Source organism: Cucurbita moschata, unplaced genomic scaffold (assembly GCF_002738365.1).
Source record: "Cucurbita moschata cultivar Rifu unplaced genomic scaffold, Cmos_1.0 Cmo_Scf00009, whole genome shotgun sequence".
NCBI lineage: Eukaryota > Viridiplantae > Streptophyta > Magnoliopsida > Cucurbitales > Cucurbitaceae > Cucurbita > Cucurbita moschata.
In genome coordinates, this window is record NW_019268525.1 from 1,035,496 (window position 1) to 1,051,033 (window position 15,538).

Below are 15,538 nucleotides of genomic sequence, written 5' to 3' on the forward strand. Positions count from 1 at the left end.
TAGACTATGGTAAAAAATGTTACTTATAAAATTTAATGTACAAAGACTTTGATAAAAATAGAAAAATATTAATAATAAATACTTTTGTTTTTTTTTATTTTTTTATTTTAAATATATAGAAACACGAAGCTTTGATGTAATTCTCATAACGGTTCTCACAGACCGGTTAAACTAAACCGTCCGGTTGTGATTCGATCTTGGCCCGCCTTCGACTTTCTTCCAACAATCGAAAGATCATTCAGCGTCGTCTTCGTTCTTCTCCAGCTCGCTGCGAGCTAGGGCAAAGAAGAAGAAAGCTTGTTCCAATCCCGATTGGCTTCTGTTTCATCTTTTGAATTCACAAACATGCCATTCGTATCGGAAATACAGAGACAATCTGATTTCAATCACTTTTCTCCTACCACTCCCATCGTCATCGACAATGGCGCCTCCTCTTTTCGCATTGGGTATATCCATTTTTTTGGCTTCAACTCTTAGAACAAGCTGAATGTACTTTCTTTTTTTATTACATTCATAAACTTTGTGTTCTGTTCTTCCCTGAATTTAGCGCTGTTTGTTGTGTGTGACTCTTTCAGATGGGCGGGAGAGTCCGACCCTCGTGTTATTTTCCGTAACATTGTCCAGAGACCTCGCCACAAAGCCACTGGTATGCTTACTTTTCATCAGTTAACCTGTTAACATTGTTAGTTTGTTTGATTGTTTAGTTGAAGGTCTGCTTCTTAATTTCCCATGGTTGAAGAATTCACACTTCCAAAGTAAAATGAGGAAAGAATCATTGATGAAAATTTACAATTGGGGCTTAGTCTCATTCTTACTCCTGTTCGAACTCTCTGAAAAATTGAGATCCTCCACTCCTGTGGAAAATATCTCCATCTTTGGCTGTGTACTTGAAGCGTATTCTGCTGTTCTTATTGCAATTCAGGTGAAACAGTTACCATTGTTGGAGACCACGAACCATCTTTGTTGAAATACTTTGATTGCACACGCTCAAGTCCTCGCTCTGCTTTTGATGGCAATGTTGTTTATCAGTTTGAGATTATGGAATACGTAAGTTGGATTATTGTTTTATCTTTTTTTCATTAGATTCTATATACCCGAACTAGCCACATTGTCTGAACTTGTTAATTTTATTAAAATTGGAGATAATCGCATGTAGGCAACAATATAAGACATAAATGTTAGAAGAATGAATGTAGGTGTGAGTAAGTGCATCCCCTTGTGTATTTACGTGAATTAGGAGTGTATAAAGTTGTATCTTTTGATTATTTCCTTGCACCTTTTAGGTTCTTGATTTTGGATTTGATCGGCTGGGAGCAAATGGACCAGAGGTAATTTTGCGAACGTTAAGTTTCAACCTTTTTTTCGTGTCTTATTCTGCCATTTCTCCTTGCCTTTTCTCACCTCTTATTGTTGGTAATACCTGTTGTATCTTTCCAGTCTGATTTTGGGCTCTTGCACTCCATTGATTTCCTGCATAACCCTACTATTTTGATAGACTCTTGGCATATCTCTGGTTTCTAGCTTGAATTTATATGGTGATGGAGTAAGCTATCTTGGATCCTCCATTTCAGGATAAAGGCCGGCTATTATGGCAAATAGGTTTTGTGCTGTTTGCAATGTCTGGTTGGAAAAAAAAAAAAAAAAAAAAATACAACTTCCTTTTGCGAAATACAACTTCTCTCAGCATAACTTCTTTCTTTGTTTGCATAATTTGGAACTTCTTTTTGGAAATTATATTTTTCTTTCTGCAATCATCAATACTTGAGGCTGTTTCTTTTAACACTTGTGTTTGTAGACGCGGGTACTTTCAGGGTCATATGTGGTTAAATGAATGTTTGAATTCATAATTTTTATTGGGGTATAAAATTATATATAGTTTGAACATTAATAACAGTATCGAATATGACTTGGACTTGGTGAAACAGGTAGAGTATTAGTACTTATAATTCAATATGCATTAATCTTATTTATAACTATTTGTTTAACTCCAGTTTGCGTTATTTTTTAATTTAAACTTTTTTCTTAGAGTTTCAATAATATTATTTACTAGTCCATAGTTTTTATTTTTATTTTTATTATTATTATAATTCTTTTAATTTTTACATACAAAGTCCTTAATTTGATTTATGTCCCTTTGAGGGCAGAACAGATTGATCACCCCATCCTGATAACAGAATGTGTATGCAATCCAGTCCAATCTCGTAGTAAAATGGCAGAGCTTTTATTTGAGACCTACGGAGTTCCTTCAATAGGTACAATCCTTGTTGAACTTATTATGTTCTTTAATGACTGGGCACCATATTTTATGAAATAATGTTTTTAAGCTTTTTTCTATGGCTGCCCTTGTCTGCTGGGTGTCACGGTCCTACATTCTTGACCGTGCGGCGTCGTGATCTATACATGCTCACGACCAGCCTTAAGGGGAATTAAGCCCCATTATATTTTTCGCCCCGGCTTTGTGGCTTCGTCGGACCTTAGGCGAGGTTTGCCTTCGCCAATCGAACATCGCTTGTGCGGAATCCAAGCTTGTTCAACCACACACGCCGCCTGTGCGTGTATGTTCAATCATCTGCGACACATCCGACTTGCCTCTACGCTAGGCCAACCCATTCGGCTCGACCTTGCCTCTGCTCGGGCCAAGGTCTCTCAATACAACGTCGCATCTCATCTTGCCACCTCGATCCCCATCGACAGGGTCCATATGTCTTGACGCCATCCCGAGTCTCGGGATGTCGTCGCTCATCATAACTCGTTCGGTCATGCCATCGAGAATGGGCCCACGTGTCGTTCATCTCATCGGGACTTCCCGAACATCCATCCATCCGGGTTCTATCGAGGCATAGGCCCTCCCGTGCCCATGCCGAGTCATTTGCGGATACCGTACCGGATAGCGGGTGTATGTAGCAACCTCCGACACGCGGGCTAGGGCGCAATACCGGCACACCCGTGCCGTCCGGTACTGTCCTTCAAAAACCCATTTCAAAGGAAGTCGCCCCGAGACACTCGTCTCGGCACGCTCGCCCACACTGTGACACACGTATGTGCCACAGGGTAGCTCACTTAGGCCACAGGGCCCAGGGGTGGTGGAGAGCTAACACCATGGTACCCCTTATAGTACATTTTGAGCCATTTTCATTCTACCAGGAGTAGACATGATTTTCGTGAGGTGTCATACGGTGTCGTGCATTGTTCGTCCAATGTCCGATTGACACCAAACTTGGCGAGCATTCATATTTCATATGGACGGACTTAACTCCCGAACCGCATGACCAAATTCCTTCCGAAACCTCGACTTTTGAGGTTAAGGCCCGGGGCCCTACCCGGCCCTTCAACAAGCCTATCTTGTCCTTCATGTCTATGCTGATGTCTTTGTTATGCTTGTGTCTCAACATGTCTTCAATGCCCACTTTGCATGGTGGTGTGTTGGATGATGCATCGTCCTCCTCGATTGCATCATGGCATTCTTCTACGTTGGCCCGCATATGGCCGGATGGGCGTCTCTTGAGGGACGCCCCTTTGCTTGTCATGGCGTGAGGGTCACAACCTACTCTCTTCATAGTAAGGTTGTGACATTCTCCCCCACTTAACTTAGTCATCGTCCTCGATGACTTACTCGGGTCACAATCATATTGCGGATTGTGACACTGGGCTCCAGATTAAAACTTAATATATTATGTTTGGCTTGTTGTAGAAACCTCTAGACGTAACCTTTACTTAAATTTACTAATAATATTTGGTTCTGCTTCCTTGACAATGTATTTTTCCTCTCCTTCTATGACTGTACTACAGCATATGGTGTTGATGCGGCATTCAGCTATATGTACAACCAACAACTTGGGATTTGTGATAAAGATGGCCTTGCTTTATGCCCAGGCTTTACTGCAAGCCATGTTATTCCGGTTTGCTTTGTTCTTTCATCCTCTTACCAGTTCATAAATCTCATAAATTAATTGTTCTTTTTTCTTCTGAAATTCCCCCCAGCACACCTAGTCAAAGTCAGTTTTCCTACGTCTGTGTTGGCAGTCACTGTATGTATGAGTTTTCTTGCTTATAATGCATGAAATTGTGTATTGCTGTTGATCTTTCTGAGTATATCAATGCTTGAGTTGGTGTTAACATTGTTGTTGTTTTTTTTTTTCTTTTGTCAATTGGCTTTTCTTTTCTTTTCTTTTCTTCAACAATTTTGCATCGTTATAATCTTGTTGATTTGAGGTTGTCTTTGAAGCCTTCAACTTTGATGTTTCTAGTTGTACTATTCCATACATGATTTTATAATTGACTACTGAGTGAACTGCATCTAGGACACTTGATTTTAGTGGAGAGTCAATGATAATTTTATCACCTATCTTTATTGTCAGTTCATTGACGGGGAGCCTGTTTATAAAGGATGCTGCAGAACCAATATTGGTGGATTTCACGTGACTGATTCTCTGAAGCAACTTCTTTCGCTCAAATACCCTTATCACATGTAAGTATAATTCATTTAACATATATACCGGGTGTAAAGTTTGCAAAAAAAAAAAAAAAAAAAAAAAAAAAAAATTTTGTTCATTCCAAAGGGCCAGATTCACGTTGGAGAAGGTTGAAGACCTGAAGATGGAGCATTGCTATATAGCATCAGATTATGCATCAGAGGCTCAATTGTTTCAAGTAATCTTCTTGGCTTTATTGTTATTGTTATCATCGTTGTGTCTGTCTTTTCACTCAGTTTGAGTCCTATATCTATGAACAGAAAGGGACCAAGGAAGCAGAAAATAAAACTAGGTGTTGGCAGCTCCCATGGATTCCACCACCTACTGAAGAGCCTCCCTCAGAAGAAGAGATTGCAAGAAAGGCTGCAATTAAGGAAAAACAAGGTCAACGATTGAGAGAAATGGCTGAAGCAAAAAGATCTTCGAGGATCAATGAGCTAGAAAATGAAGTGCGTGGTTTGGAGTTTCTTTTACATCAGCTTGTGCAAGTGGCAGAGGTTGATATTCCGTCCTTCTTGTCAGAGACTGGCTACGTCTCGAAGCAGGAAATTGAGTCCGCTTTGACCAAAGCAACACAATCTTTGCGGAAAGCAAAGGGGGAACCAAAGGATGATCAGGCGGAAGCTGAGGATCATACTGACGCTACAAATGAAAAGTTCCATCTCGTCAACGTCCCTGATGATGTGCTGTCACCTGAGCAGGTAAAAGAAGGCTGTACATGCATGATAAACGCCTGAATGTTTTAAATATTTGTTCTGTGTTGTTCAGCTGCCATGTAGTCTTCGTTAAGAGGTTCCAAATGATATTTGTGAATTTCTCCGTAAAGAAACAACTCCCCTGCTGAAGTAAGCACTTCTCTTTTTATAATGATTGAAATTTATGCAGTTTAATTTTCTTGGCAGCTTAAGGAGAAAAGAAGGCAATTGTTTCTCAAAACCACTTCTGAAGGACGACAGCGAGCCAAGCAGAAACGATTTGAAGAAGAGTTAGAACGGGAAAGGAGAAACCAGCTAGATGAAGAAAGGAGATTGTATGCACACAATTTCTTCCTACATTCATAATTTTAGTGTCCAGGGAATCTAATTATTAGTTATGTGCCTGCTGAGAGTTACCATTGCTCATTTGAATGGTTCCAGTACTACGATGCCATTATACTGATTTTTTGCAATGATCCACTACTTGTTTGATGCTTATTTTCGCATTTATGTTTCTTCTGTTGTAGGGAGAATCCCGAGATTTATTTAGAGCAACTGCATGCCAAATACAAGGAGGTTTCTGAAAAAGTGGAGCAGCGAAAGCGGCTCAAGACTAATGGAGGTCATGCAAATGGGAATAATTTGTCTGGAGGAGTAGGACGTGGTGAGAGGCTGAATGCTGCCCAGAGGGAGAGGATGCGTCTTTTAACAACAGCAGCCTTTGATCGTGGGAAGGGTGAGGACACCTTTGGTGCAAGAGATGAGGATTGGCAGCTTTACAAACTTATGAGCAAAGATAACAATGACGATGACGATGAAGGCCCAGATGAGGATGAAGTTGAATTGATTCGTCTATCCTCTAGGCTCCAGGTCAGTCCCATCACAACTTACATAAGTCAGTTTTACCTATTACTGATTTCACATTTCAGTATCTTGATCTTGAATTACGTGAGATATTAAGTGTAATCTCTTACTGCTGTAATTAGGATATAGACCCCACTTTTGTTCCCAAGTCAGATGTTGCTCAACCAACCGAAGTGCCAAAATTCCGTCCTCTTACCAAGGAAGACTTCCAGATTGTTATGGGGGTTGAAAGGTTCCGATGCCCCGAAATTCTATTTCATCCCAACTTGATTGGAGTCGACCAGACAGGATTAGACGAAATGACTGGCGTCTCATTGCGAAGATTGCCATCGTACAGCGATGATATTGCAGAAAGATTGACCAATTCAATCCTCATTACAGGAGGAAGTTGTCTTTTTCCTGGCATGAGGGAACGTTTAGAAGCTGGAATTCGGATGATCAGGCCATGCGGGTCACCTATTAGGGTGGTCAGAGCACTAGATCCAGTTCTCGACGCATGGAGGGGGGCCTCTGTTTATGCTGCTGGTGCACAATTCACAACACAGACTTTCAGTAGGATGGATTATCTCGAGAAGGGTGAGGATTGGCTTCGCAGATACCAATTACGGTACTCGCTTTAGTTAATTTTTAAGTTGGCTGATAGCTTCTGCTGTATCCTTGATCGTTTATTTTTAATTGATGTATGGTACTTACTACCCCATGATCTAACATGCTTGGAGTATAATGTCGATAAAATCAATACATGTCCTTTGCGAATTACCTGCCATTTCAACAGCTATGCTTCACTAATTTTACCGTTTTGGTATGAGTTACTTTATAAGTTAAATTACTTTTATTTTTGAACTTTCAATTTTATACTTTATAGACTTTTGACTTATATGACCTAAAATTGAATTATTTTAATATGATCTGGCCATCAAAGAGTGCTCAACTTCAACACTAAATGCCCTATTTCTAACACTGCCTGACTTTGTCAAGAACATGAAAGTATTGGTGGGAATTCAATAAACCAAAAAGAAAGGAAGAACCCTTAAGGTCAAAATATCACCTGTCTAAGATTTACAGTTGAGTTTCATGATATTCATCGGCTACAGTAAAACTGAACATATTGAATGTCTAAACACAGAAAGAATCCTGTTAGAATTTCATTATTACAAGAATCATATTTACAACTGACAACTCCTCCCAAATGGGATGGCTAAACAATGAATCAAAGTGTGAGGATACAAGAAATTAAAATCATGCTTACAATTTGCCTTCCTTGGTTGATTACAGCAGAGTCAAATGTACCTACTTTCCTTTTTTACATTAAATGTGGGAACTTTCCTGTTAGACGAGAAGCCTAACAGCTGGAGCCCTCAATGGCCTTCACAACTCCAGCTTGATGATGCTTGCTGTGTTGCTTTGCCTGATGCTGCGACCAGTAAGCATGTGCAGCCAGCACCCGGTCCAGAAGTTCTTGTGGGACAGGCTCGCCTCTTCTCTGCTGAGGCGATATTCTCGCCGTGTGAACCAGGGTTTTCCATTTATCCTGCAACACACCCTCATCAGGTTAGACTTTTATCTGTATGCTAGAAACCGATCACCTGAACACATGTTAAGGAGAAGGCAAATCCACCTTCAAATCCACGTAAGTTCGGTGATCTGCATTCTCAAATGCACGAAACTTAACATCCCGCCACCTGCAAAAAGGAAACACCAGATTTCAATTGGTTTTTAACTTGTGCTTCACAATGACATCAATCATGTTGTTAAAGAGCATTGACAAACCTTCCAGTTCCTAGCTCCTCGACGGCTTGAACCAGTGCTTCTACTTCTGAAACAGAGAAGGGTCTCCTAGTTCGACGCTGTACAACTTCCGAACGCTTAGATTTTGGATTCAAGGGAACTACAGCTAATGCTTCCATAGTCATTTCTGGAACAGGGACTAAAGCTTTACAGTCTTGTAAAGAATTGTCAGGTAAATTGTCAATGCTGGTAGTAATCAGTTCATGTTTATTTTCATCTTGGATTTTGGAGTTGGTCAATGTAGTATTAGGTAAGGCCACAACATCTAGTATTCCCGAGCTCGAAACAGGATTTACAGGCGAGCTGTGAAGAAAGTGACAGCATATATATATAAGCTATCAGATAGAAGCGAACAATCCAAGTAGAAGAACTCATGAGAACACCGAGTTCTTACATAATGAACTTGTTTACCCAAACCAAGAAAACAATTACGGAAGTTCCCGAGCCCTCGAAAATCTTGAGATTAAAGGAAACAAACCCAGGTTGTTTGTTTGAATGCAATGGTAATACCTGGGTACAAGTTCAGTTATGTCACATGCTAACATCTGAGGATGATCCTCAGAACACAATGGTGAAGTTGTATTATGCACAAGATTTGGCTCCAATGTGAAACCAACGGTGTCCAAATTGTCTTTACAAGAGAGTCCTGTCTGCAGTAGGGTTCTGTTGTCGTCTCTGACCTTCTTCCCGTGAACAAGAACCCCGACGTGTAATCCACCCTTGAGAATAGCGGTTACTGCCTCAAGTACTATCTTCTGGAGAAAAATAACATAAATACTGCTTTAGGAAAGGGAGAAAAAACATCCTTTACCAACTGAAAGAAGGCGAACTGCACTTCATTTTACCTTCAGCGAACCAACAGTCGCGTTTTCGGGGACATCAATGAATAACTCTGGCACCTTGAATGATCTAATGCTAAATTTTACTGTCGAACAATCGAGCAGATGAGAAACCAACCATAATGCTAAGTTTGAAATGCAAGAAAGCTTCAAGAAACTTTCATACCATGAGAATCTTTGGAATGGAAGGATGCTTGTTGAGCTGATGATGTTGTCACACTAGCTGCATTTACAGAGGAAATTCATTGAGATTACTGGAAACAAAAATGTTGGTTTTAAAGCTCATAAAGGACACTAAATTAAGCTGAGGACCTCCATGTAATACTGCAGCTAAGCCAGACTTATCGATGTGGATACTCTTTTCGGGAGAGTTCGATACACTTTCACTGCTCATCCCTTCATCAGAATTCACAACGGAGCTTCGGTCGAAAAATCTCCTCCTTTTGTAAAGACCATCCCCGTGGAATCTTCTCTCACTATTGAAATACAACTTCCTCTTGCGAAAAGGATTTCGCGTTTCGTCGTCTATGGAACCTGATGCGAAATGGAACAGTAAGTTACAATGAGTTAAGATGAAAACTCGAAAATCCATAGTTAAGAAATCTCACCAGATCTAGGAACCTCACAGTCCTTCAGTTTTGGAGCTGCTTTCCAGTGTTTTGAATTCAGTAATTTCCTTATTCGTCGGCCTGCAATTCGCGATGGAGGCCTGAAAGAGTTCGAGTGGAAGCTAGATTTATTGGACCTAAATTTTTCATCTTCATCTCTACTTGCTAACTTAAAGTAATTCCTATATCTGGAAAACAAACTGCGAAATCCAGTTTTGAAGCTTGAATTGGCCATAGTTGGTGATTTTTTCAAATCCTTAGAACCGTGTGAATCAGCCATGTTTGGAAATCCATGCTGTTCTTCATTTATGATCTTCATACCAGTGTCAGTTGATTCTAGAGAATCTGGGGAGCCTTCCTCTGGTTTAGTACAATAATCTCCGAACTCTGTCTTGCAAACCACAGGCTTAACATCACCACAGGCCTCATCCGAGCTGTTGGAATTTACGACTACCGAAGTACAATCGAAAACAGTAATATTATCTACATATTGGAGTTTCTTCAGATTTTGTTTCTGATCAGTTGTTTCTATAGCAAGATCACAACTTTGGCTGCTGCCACCATCACAGCATTTCTCCTTGAAACCCTTCTCTTGGTTCGATTTATCTTCCTTGACGACATTCGTGCCGATCACCGAGTGATCTCCATCGGATGTGTTGCTGCACGCCGTGCTTTCGCCATCTTGCAGAAGCTTCCCTGCTAAAGAAGCCAGCAGTTCAATTGCACAGATCTGGCCATCCTCGAAATCCTTCTTTGAATGAACCCTCTTCTAGAATCAACAAGGACAAAACTCAGTAACTAAGGTGCAGTTCAACAAATCAGAGAGAGATCTAAAGAGGAAATTTTACTCACTCGAAAAGATCTCGGACATCTCGGAACGGTCCAGTCCGAAAGGCCATTGAATCCATTATCCAACCTCTTCTTCATCACCATGTCTTAGGCATTCATTGTGATAAAAACTCATCAAACACAGAGATTCACCACTTTCACTGTCAAATCATCCAAACAACAACAGATCAAAATCATTCAATTTAGAAATTTGATTCGAATTGGAATGCAGACAAACACGATTCTTTACTACAACAATGTTAATGCAACGAAGTTTGAGGGTAAAATTGATAACCCAGATTTAGTCTCCAAGAATATTCAAAATTTGAATGTGACAACGAAGAAACTTGAACTGGAAATCTGGAGCAAAGCGATGAAAGAAGTTCCAATCTCAACAACTTGATTAGCTTAGAAGCAAAGAGATAAAGGAAAAGGAAAACACAAATCCGGCCAAAACAAGCTGATTCAAAATCAAAACCCAATCCCAAAAACATCTAAACCAAAGTTAAATCCACAGGATCGGATCTTAAACCCAGTAAAACTTTCGAACTTCATACAATTTCTGAAGACCCAATTGTTCATAATTCCAACACAAATGAAACCAACAACGCAAAACCCATCGAAACAAAAGGAAAAGCGAGAACCGAACATCCCGAAGAACACGAACCGATGAAACAAAATCCAAACTCAGAAATTGTGCGCGCAAAAACAAAAAGCTCACCAGTAGAGGAAGGATCGGCATAAATCATGCAAAACCAAGATCCAAATTGGAGCTGAGATTTCAAAAGAATTCCAGAAAAAACAGAAACCCAAATGGAAGAAGAAGAAGAATGTTGCAGAATTACACGAAATTCAAGGTGGAGATCCGGAATGGAGAAGGGGAAAATGAAAGAGATCCATGAAATTTCAGAACCCAAATCCCAAAGAAAGAGTTTGAAGATGAAAATCTCTGTTTCTCTCTCTCAAACGGAGGAATACATAAACAGTGCCTAAAACCTCTTACACACAGACATATATCCCAAAATGTTTGACCATCAAACCGACACATCCGGTACACACCACCGTGGTTACCGGCTATATCGGGTTAAACCCACCAAAACCCCTTTTTCTTCCCTCTTTCCCTCTCTAAATATCCACACACACACCGCTTCTGAACGTAATACTTTACCATTACATATTTTTAGAATAAAAATACAAAATTAAATAATTCATTATAAAAAAAATTTTAAAAAAAATTATGCAAGAGATTGATCAGAGGTTGTGCATTGTCCAGTCACCCTCAAGGGCTAAGTGGGGAATTTGGTGGACCTAATTTTTAATTAATATTTATGTTTATTATTTTATTTTATTTTAGGGAAGAGATTTATTTATATATATAAAAATAAAATAAAGATAAAAAAGGAAAAATTAAAGAAAAATTGAAAATTATGTGGCGAAGAGAGGCGTAAGAGTATATGGAGAAACGTGTGAACCAAAGTGGTTTGCGGATATCCCATTAAATTTTTTTTTAATAAATAAATATATAAATACAATAAATAAATAAAAAGGAATTTTGCATTATCCGTGTGGGACACGTCTCGTCCAGACAGGTGGATAGATAAAGCGCGCTTTACTATAAGCCAATTGTTATTTTACTGGATAGGCTCTTCCTTAACCTCCACGTGTCCTTTCGGGGGCCCATTTTACTTTCCATGGGCCCGGTTTCTGGGCCGGGTTTCCTTACAATTTTCCGAATATTATATTTCAATCTTATCTTATCTTCTTTTCCACATCAAAGTTTTGAAATTTTATTTATTCGTGAAAACTTAAATACAGCTTTTTCATATTTATAATTCATTCATTTATGTTCTTTTTTTAAATATATTTTAAATTTTGAAAATACAAAGTTTATAATAAAACATTTAATGATAAAAATTCAAACACTAAATTCCTAAAATTATATGTTATAATATATAGATTTTTTTTTGCTAAAAACAATAACGGCACATAATGAAATTCAAATTCTCACCTCGTATTTATTTTATCAAATAAAATGACATAAACTTCCATTCTAAATCACATATATTAAGCTTTTATAATAAATGTCGTCAGATATCAATTAAATACAACACAAGAATTTATGACTAAAACTAATTTTTATTTAGTAAAAAATTGACATCAAACTAAAATTTTTAATTTGTTGATTCAAACTTAAATAATATTTAAATATGGACTTGAATATAAATGATTTCCGTAAATAAATTAAAATGAGCTTAACTTAATCATAGATACATATTTTAAAATTCTCCCCATTTAAATATAAACGAACCAAAAATGATCCCTTTAGTAATTGAACTTTAACATTTGTATTTAAAATGTTTGTAAATTTTATAAAATTTAGAATATGTGGAGTAATTAATAGATTTAAATGTAAGATGATCTAAAATTAAAATTGTTTGAGAGGAGAGAGAATGAGAAAAGGGAAGAGAGAGAGAGAGGGAGAATTATATAAATAAATAATAATAAAATAAAATTTAAAAAAAAAAAGGTGGAAGATGATGATGATGGGTTGGGGTGAAAGTGCATGTGATTGGTCGTGAATACAGCTAAAAGCAAAGCTAATATGAGTTAAGAATGGAAAGGGCCATGGGCTTTAAAATAATTAATTATTCCTGTATCATTTTTAGTTCCAGTTCTGACTTCAATTAACGTGGAATTATTCAAAGAAGACAATGTTCAGTAGTAGTAGATTTGAACAGTTACAAATAATATCAGAATCAGACATCGAATGGTGTATAAGTGAGGACGTTGAGCCCTCAAAGAGAGTGGATCATGAGATCTCACAATCAACTCCCTTAAAGGGCTCAAGTTGGAGAGAAAAATGAAGCATTCGTTATAAAAGTATAGAAACATTCTCCTAACAAACACGTTTTAAAATCTTGAATGAAAATCAGAAAGAAAAAATTGTATCATAGAATATCACATGTCCACCTTATATCTTCTATAATTCAAATAATTTATGTGATGTCTAAGTGAATAAGAATTCAATAAAAATTGTATTATATGTAATTGATGACATAATTATATGTATTTGATGATATAAATAGTTCCAATCAAATTAAGCAAATTTATTTTTAATTTATGCTAATTAAATATGTTCGCAGTTTCTGCAAAATTGCTATAATTTCAAAGAAATTTCTTTTTTTAAATAAATAAATAAAAATTCAAACAATAGTATTTAATTTCCTCCCACATCGAAATTTTCTCTTCATTTATTTATTTCCTTTATACCCAATATTTTTATATGAGTATAAATTAAATTATATTAAGAATTCAAATAACTTTCTTATTATATTAAAAATTCAAATAACTTAAATTATATGAGGATAGAAAATTAAAATAAATTAACAAAAGTTTTGAAAATTGGTAGAGAATTTTCAAAAAATAAAAAAATAATAATTAAAGTTTCAACCTAAACTTGCAATTACTTGCTTTAATACTAATGGCATTATTGGCAGTCAAACTATCCACAACCAACAAGCAATTCCCCAAAATTTTTACTTTCTTAAGCTTCAGCTGTCCCAATTTCACGGCCACCGGCGCCGCCGCACGGAGCTGCAATGGGATGCGGCCGGTCCGCTGCTGCTCCGCTAACGCCGCCATCAAAGTGTTTCCTTTCACCGTCCTTCCCATCAAATCCACGTCCAGTGCCGTCCTGTTCCGGTGGCCATGGTAGAACACCGGCAAGGGCCCTTGACAAAGCTTCTTGTCCGTATACCACACGCTCAATACTCCTCCCTTTTCATAGTATATTCCGATCTTCTCATTCGGGTTGTAGGCTGTGATCTTCACGTCGAACCTATTAAAGTTAATATTAATTAATACTAAAAAAAAAATTAAAACCCTAAGAAATTTAGCATTAATTTTACTCTAAACAAACTTTATGATTGATTACATAATGAATTAACCAAACCTTGCATAGAGTGACATGTCGAGGTTGAGTCGGAGATCGCTGATAGTTAAGGAGTTGATGGAATACGTCGGAATTTTTGGCTTGAAAACGAGATAGAGAATTCCGATGACGCCTCCGATCACGACGAGTAGAAGAAAAATAACACAAAATGTCCAACAAAAACATTTGCAAACACACGAAGATCTTGTCTTCTTGGAAGGGAGAACTTTGGGAGGCGGCGCTGATGGCGGAGGAGGCGGTGGTGGTGGCGGACGTTCAACGTCGGTAACTGGGTGGATTCTTTGAAGGTGATCTGCAAGTGCCATTGGAAGAGTAGTATGAAGAGAAGGGTTTAGATGAAAGTTAGGGTTATAATAAGAAGGCCAAATGGGAGGGGTCGTTCACCTAACTTTTACTTACCATTTTATCCTTTTCATTATTTTATGTTTTATTTTCTTCACCTAAATTATCAACTCCATATAAATTAAATTAAATTTATGAATTACAAATTTTATGTAACCAAATCGCACCGCTAGTAGATATTGTTCATTTTGGTTCGTTACGTATCGACGTCAACCTCACGATTTTAAAACGTGTCTACTGGAGAGAGGTTTCCACACATTTATAAAAAATGTTTTGTTCCCTTCCACAACTGAAGTGGGATCTCACAATCCACCTCATTGGGGGCCAGCATCCTCGCTGGCACACCGCCCCGGTGTCTGGCTCTGATACCATTTGTAACAGTCTAGGAATGTTTCGTTCCCCTCTCCAACCGATGTAGGATCTCAAAATCCACCCCCTTGGGAGCTCAACGTCCTTGCTGGTACATCGCCCGGTGTCTGGCTTTGATACCATTTGTAACAATCTAGGAATGTTTCGTTCCCCTCTCCAACCGATGTGGGATCTCAAAATCCACTCTCTTGGGAGCCTAGCGTCCTTGCTGACACACTGCCCGATGTCTGGCTCTGATACCATTTGTAACAATCCAGGAATGTTTTGTTTCCCTATCCAACCAACGTGGGATCTCAAAATCCACTCCCCTAAGAACCCATCATCCTCGCTAGCACACCACTCGGTTTCTAGCTCTGATACCATTTGTAACAGTCTAGAAAATGTTTCGTTCCTTTCTCCAACCGATGCGAGATCTCAAAATCCACCCCTTTGGGAGTCTAGCGTCCTTGTTGGCACACCACTCACTATCTAGCTCTGATACCATTTGTAACAGTCCAATCCCATCATTACACATCGCGGTTAGCCTCATGGTTTTAAAACGCATATGTTAGAGAGATGTTTCCACACCCTTATAAAAGAATGCTTCGTTCTCCTCTCTAACTGACGTGTGATCTCACATTTTATGATTTTATAAATTTCATTGTAACAAATTTCTGTCATTAGCACATTTATTTAAATATTAATTCTTTAATGTTTAGGTCAAATATATAAAAAAAAAATGGCATAAATAAATTAAAAAAACACACATTTATTTTATTTAAAAAAAAAAAAAAAAAAAAAA

General features: G+C 38.1%; 3 protein-coding genes across 6 annotated transcripts; 1 reads left to right on the plus strand and 2 right to left on the minus strand.

Annotated features, from left to right (window-relative positions):
* Window positions 1-200: 200 nt before the first annotated feature.
* Window positions 201-6,828, plus strand: LOC111447871 (actin-related protein 5-like). Of its 2 annotated transcripts, XM_023087236.1 has the most exons (12): window positions 201-446; window positions 576-646; window positions 923-1,047; window positions 1,284-1,328; window positions 2,150-2,252; window positions 3,790-3,899; window positions 4,359-4,468; window positions 4,560-4,650; window positions 4,733-5,173; window positions 5,375-5,502; window positions 5,695-6,037; window positions 6,154-6,828. In XM_023087236.1, the coding sequence occupies exons 1-12, from the start codon at window positions 346-348 to the stop codon at window positions 6,649-6,651; spliced, it is 2,166 nt and encodes a 721-aa protein (XP_022943004.1). In that variant the 5' UTR covers window positions 201-345; the 3' UTR covers window positions 6,652-6,828. The 2 variants fall into 2 exon arrangements, with proteins under 2 accessions (XP_022943004.1, XP_022943006.1); XM_023087238.1 differs by lacking the exons at window positions 201-446; window positions 576-646 and having other exon boundaries at window positions 1,003-1,047; window positions 2,145-2,252.
* A 292-nt stretch (window positions 6,829-7,120) lies between these two features.
* Window positions 7,121-11,075, minus strand: LOC111447553 (telomere repeat-binding protein 4-like). 3 transcript variants are annotated; one of them, XM_023086785.1, is made up of 10 exons: window positions 10,940-11,075; window positions 10,119-10,255; window positions 9,267-10,035; window positions 8,971-9,192; window positions 8,825-8,881; window positions 8,665-8,744; window positions 8,330-8,574; window positions 7,802-8,122; window positions 7,650-7,713; window positions 7,121-7,562 (listed from the first exon to the last, which is right to left on the minus strand). In XM_023086785.1, the coding sequence occupies exons 2-10, from the start codon at window positions 10,197-10,199 to the stop codon at window positions 7,374-7,376; spliced, it is 2,028 nt and encodes a 675-aa protein (XP_022942553.1). In that variant the 5' UTR covers window positions 10,200-10,255; window positions 10,940-11,075; the 3' UTR covers window positions 7,121-7,373. The 3 variants fall into 3 exon arrangements, with proteins under 3 accessions (XP_022942553.1, XP_022942555.1, XP_022942552.1); XM_023086787.1 differs by having other exon boundaries at window positions 9,267-10,032; window positions 10,816-11,075; XM_023086784.1 differs by having other exon boundaries at window positions 10,816-11,075.
* A 2,428-nt stretch (window positions 11,076-13,503) lies between these two features.
* Window positions 13,504-14,374, minus strand: LOC111447722 (NDR1/HIN1-like protein 6). The gene is made up of 2 exons (XM_023087027.1): window positions 14,047-14,374; window positions 13,504-13,932 (listed from the first exon to the last, which is right to left on the minus strand). The coding sequence occupies exons 1-2, from the start codon at window positions 14,349-14,351 to the stop codon at window positions 13,533-13,535; spliced, it is 705 nt and encodes a 234-aa protein (XP_022942795.1). The 5' UTR covers window positions 14,352-14,374; the 3' UTR covers window positions 13,504-13,532.
* Window positions 14,375-15,538: the final 1,164 nt, after the last annotated feature.

What these genes read in the sequence shown, in the direction of transcription:
- LOC111447553 (XM_023086785.1), bottom strand. Translation starts at nt 10,199, where the DNA reads ATGGTGATGAAGAAGAGGTTGGATAATGGATTCAATGGCCTTTCGGAC. An exon ending in CGACTGTTGGTTCGCTGAAG is followed by an intron (nt 8,575 to 8,664) that starts GTAAAATGAAGT and finishes ATTTTTCTCCAG; the next exon opens with AAGATAGTACTTGAGGCAGT. An exon ending in GAGGAGCTAGGAACTGGAAG is followed by an intron (nt 7,714 to 7,801) that starts GTTTGTCAATGC and finishes TCCTTTTTGCAG; the next exon opens with GTGGCGGGATGTTAAGTTTC.
- LOC111447722 (XM_023087027.1), bottom strand. Translation starts at nt 14,351, where the DNA reads ATGGCACTTGCAGATCACCTTCAAAGAATCCACCCAGTTACCGACGTT. An exon ending in GACATGTCACTCTATGCAAG is followed by an intron (nt 13,933 to 14,046) that starts GTTTGGTTAATT and finishes TAACTTTAATAG; the next exon opens with GTTCGACGTGAAGATCACAG.
- LOC111447871 (XM_023087236.1), top strand. Translation starts at nt 346, where the DNA reads ATGCCATTCGTATCGGAAATACAGAGACAATCTGATTTCAATCACTTT. An exon ending in CTCAAATACCCTTATCACAT is followed by an intron (nt 4,469 to 4,559) that starts GTAAGTATAATT and finishes TTCATTCCAAAG; the next exon opens with GGCCAGATTCACGTTGGAGA. An exon ending in CTAGATGAAGAAAGGAGATT is followed by an intron (nt 5,503 to 5,694) that starts GTATGCACACAA and finishes CTTCTGTTGTAG; the next exon opens with GGAGAATCCCGAGATTTATT.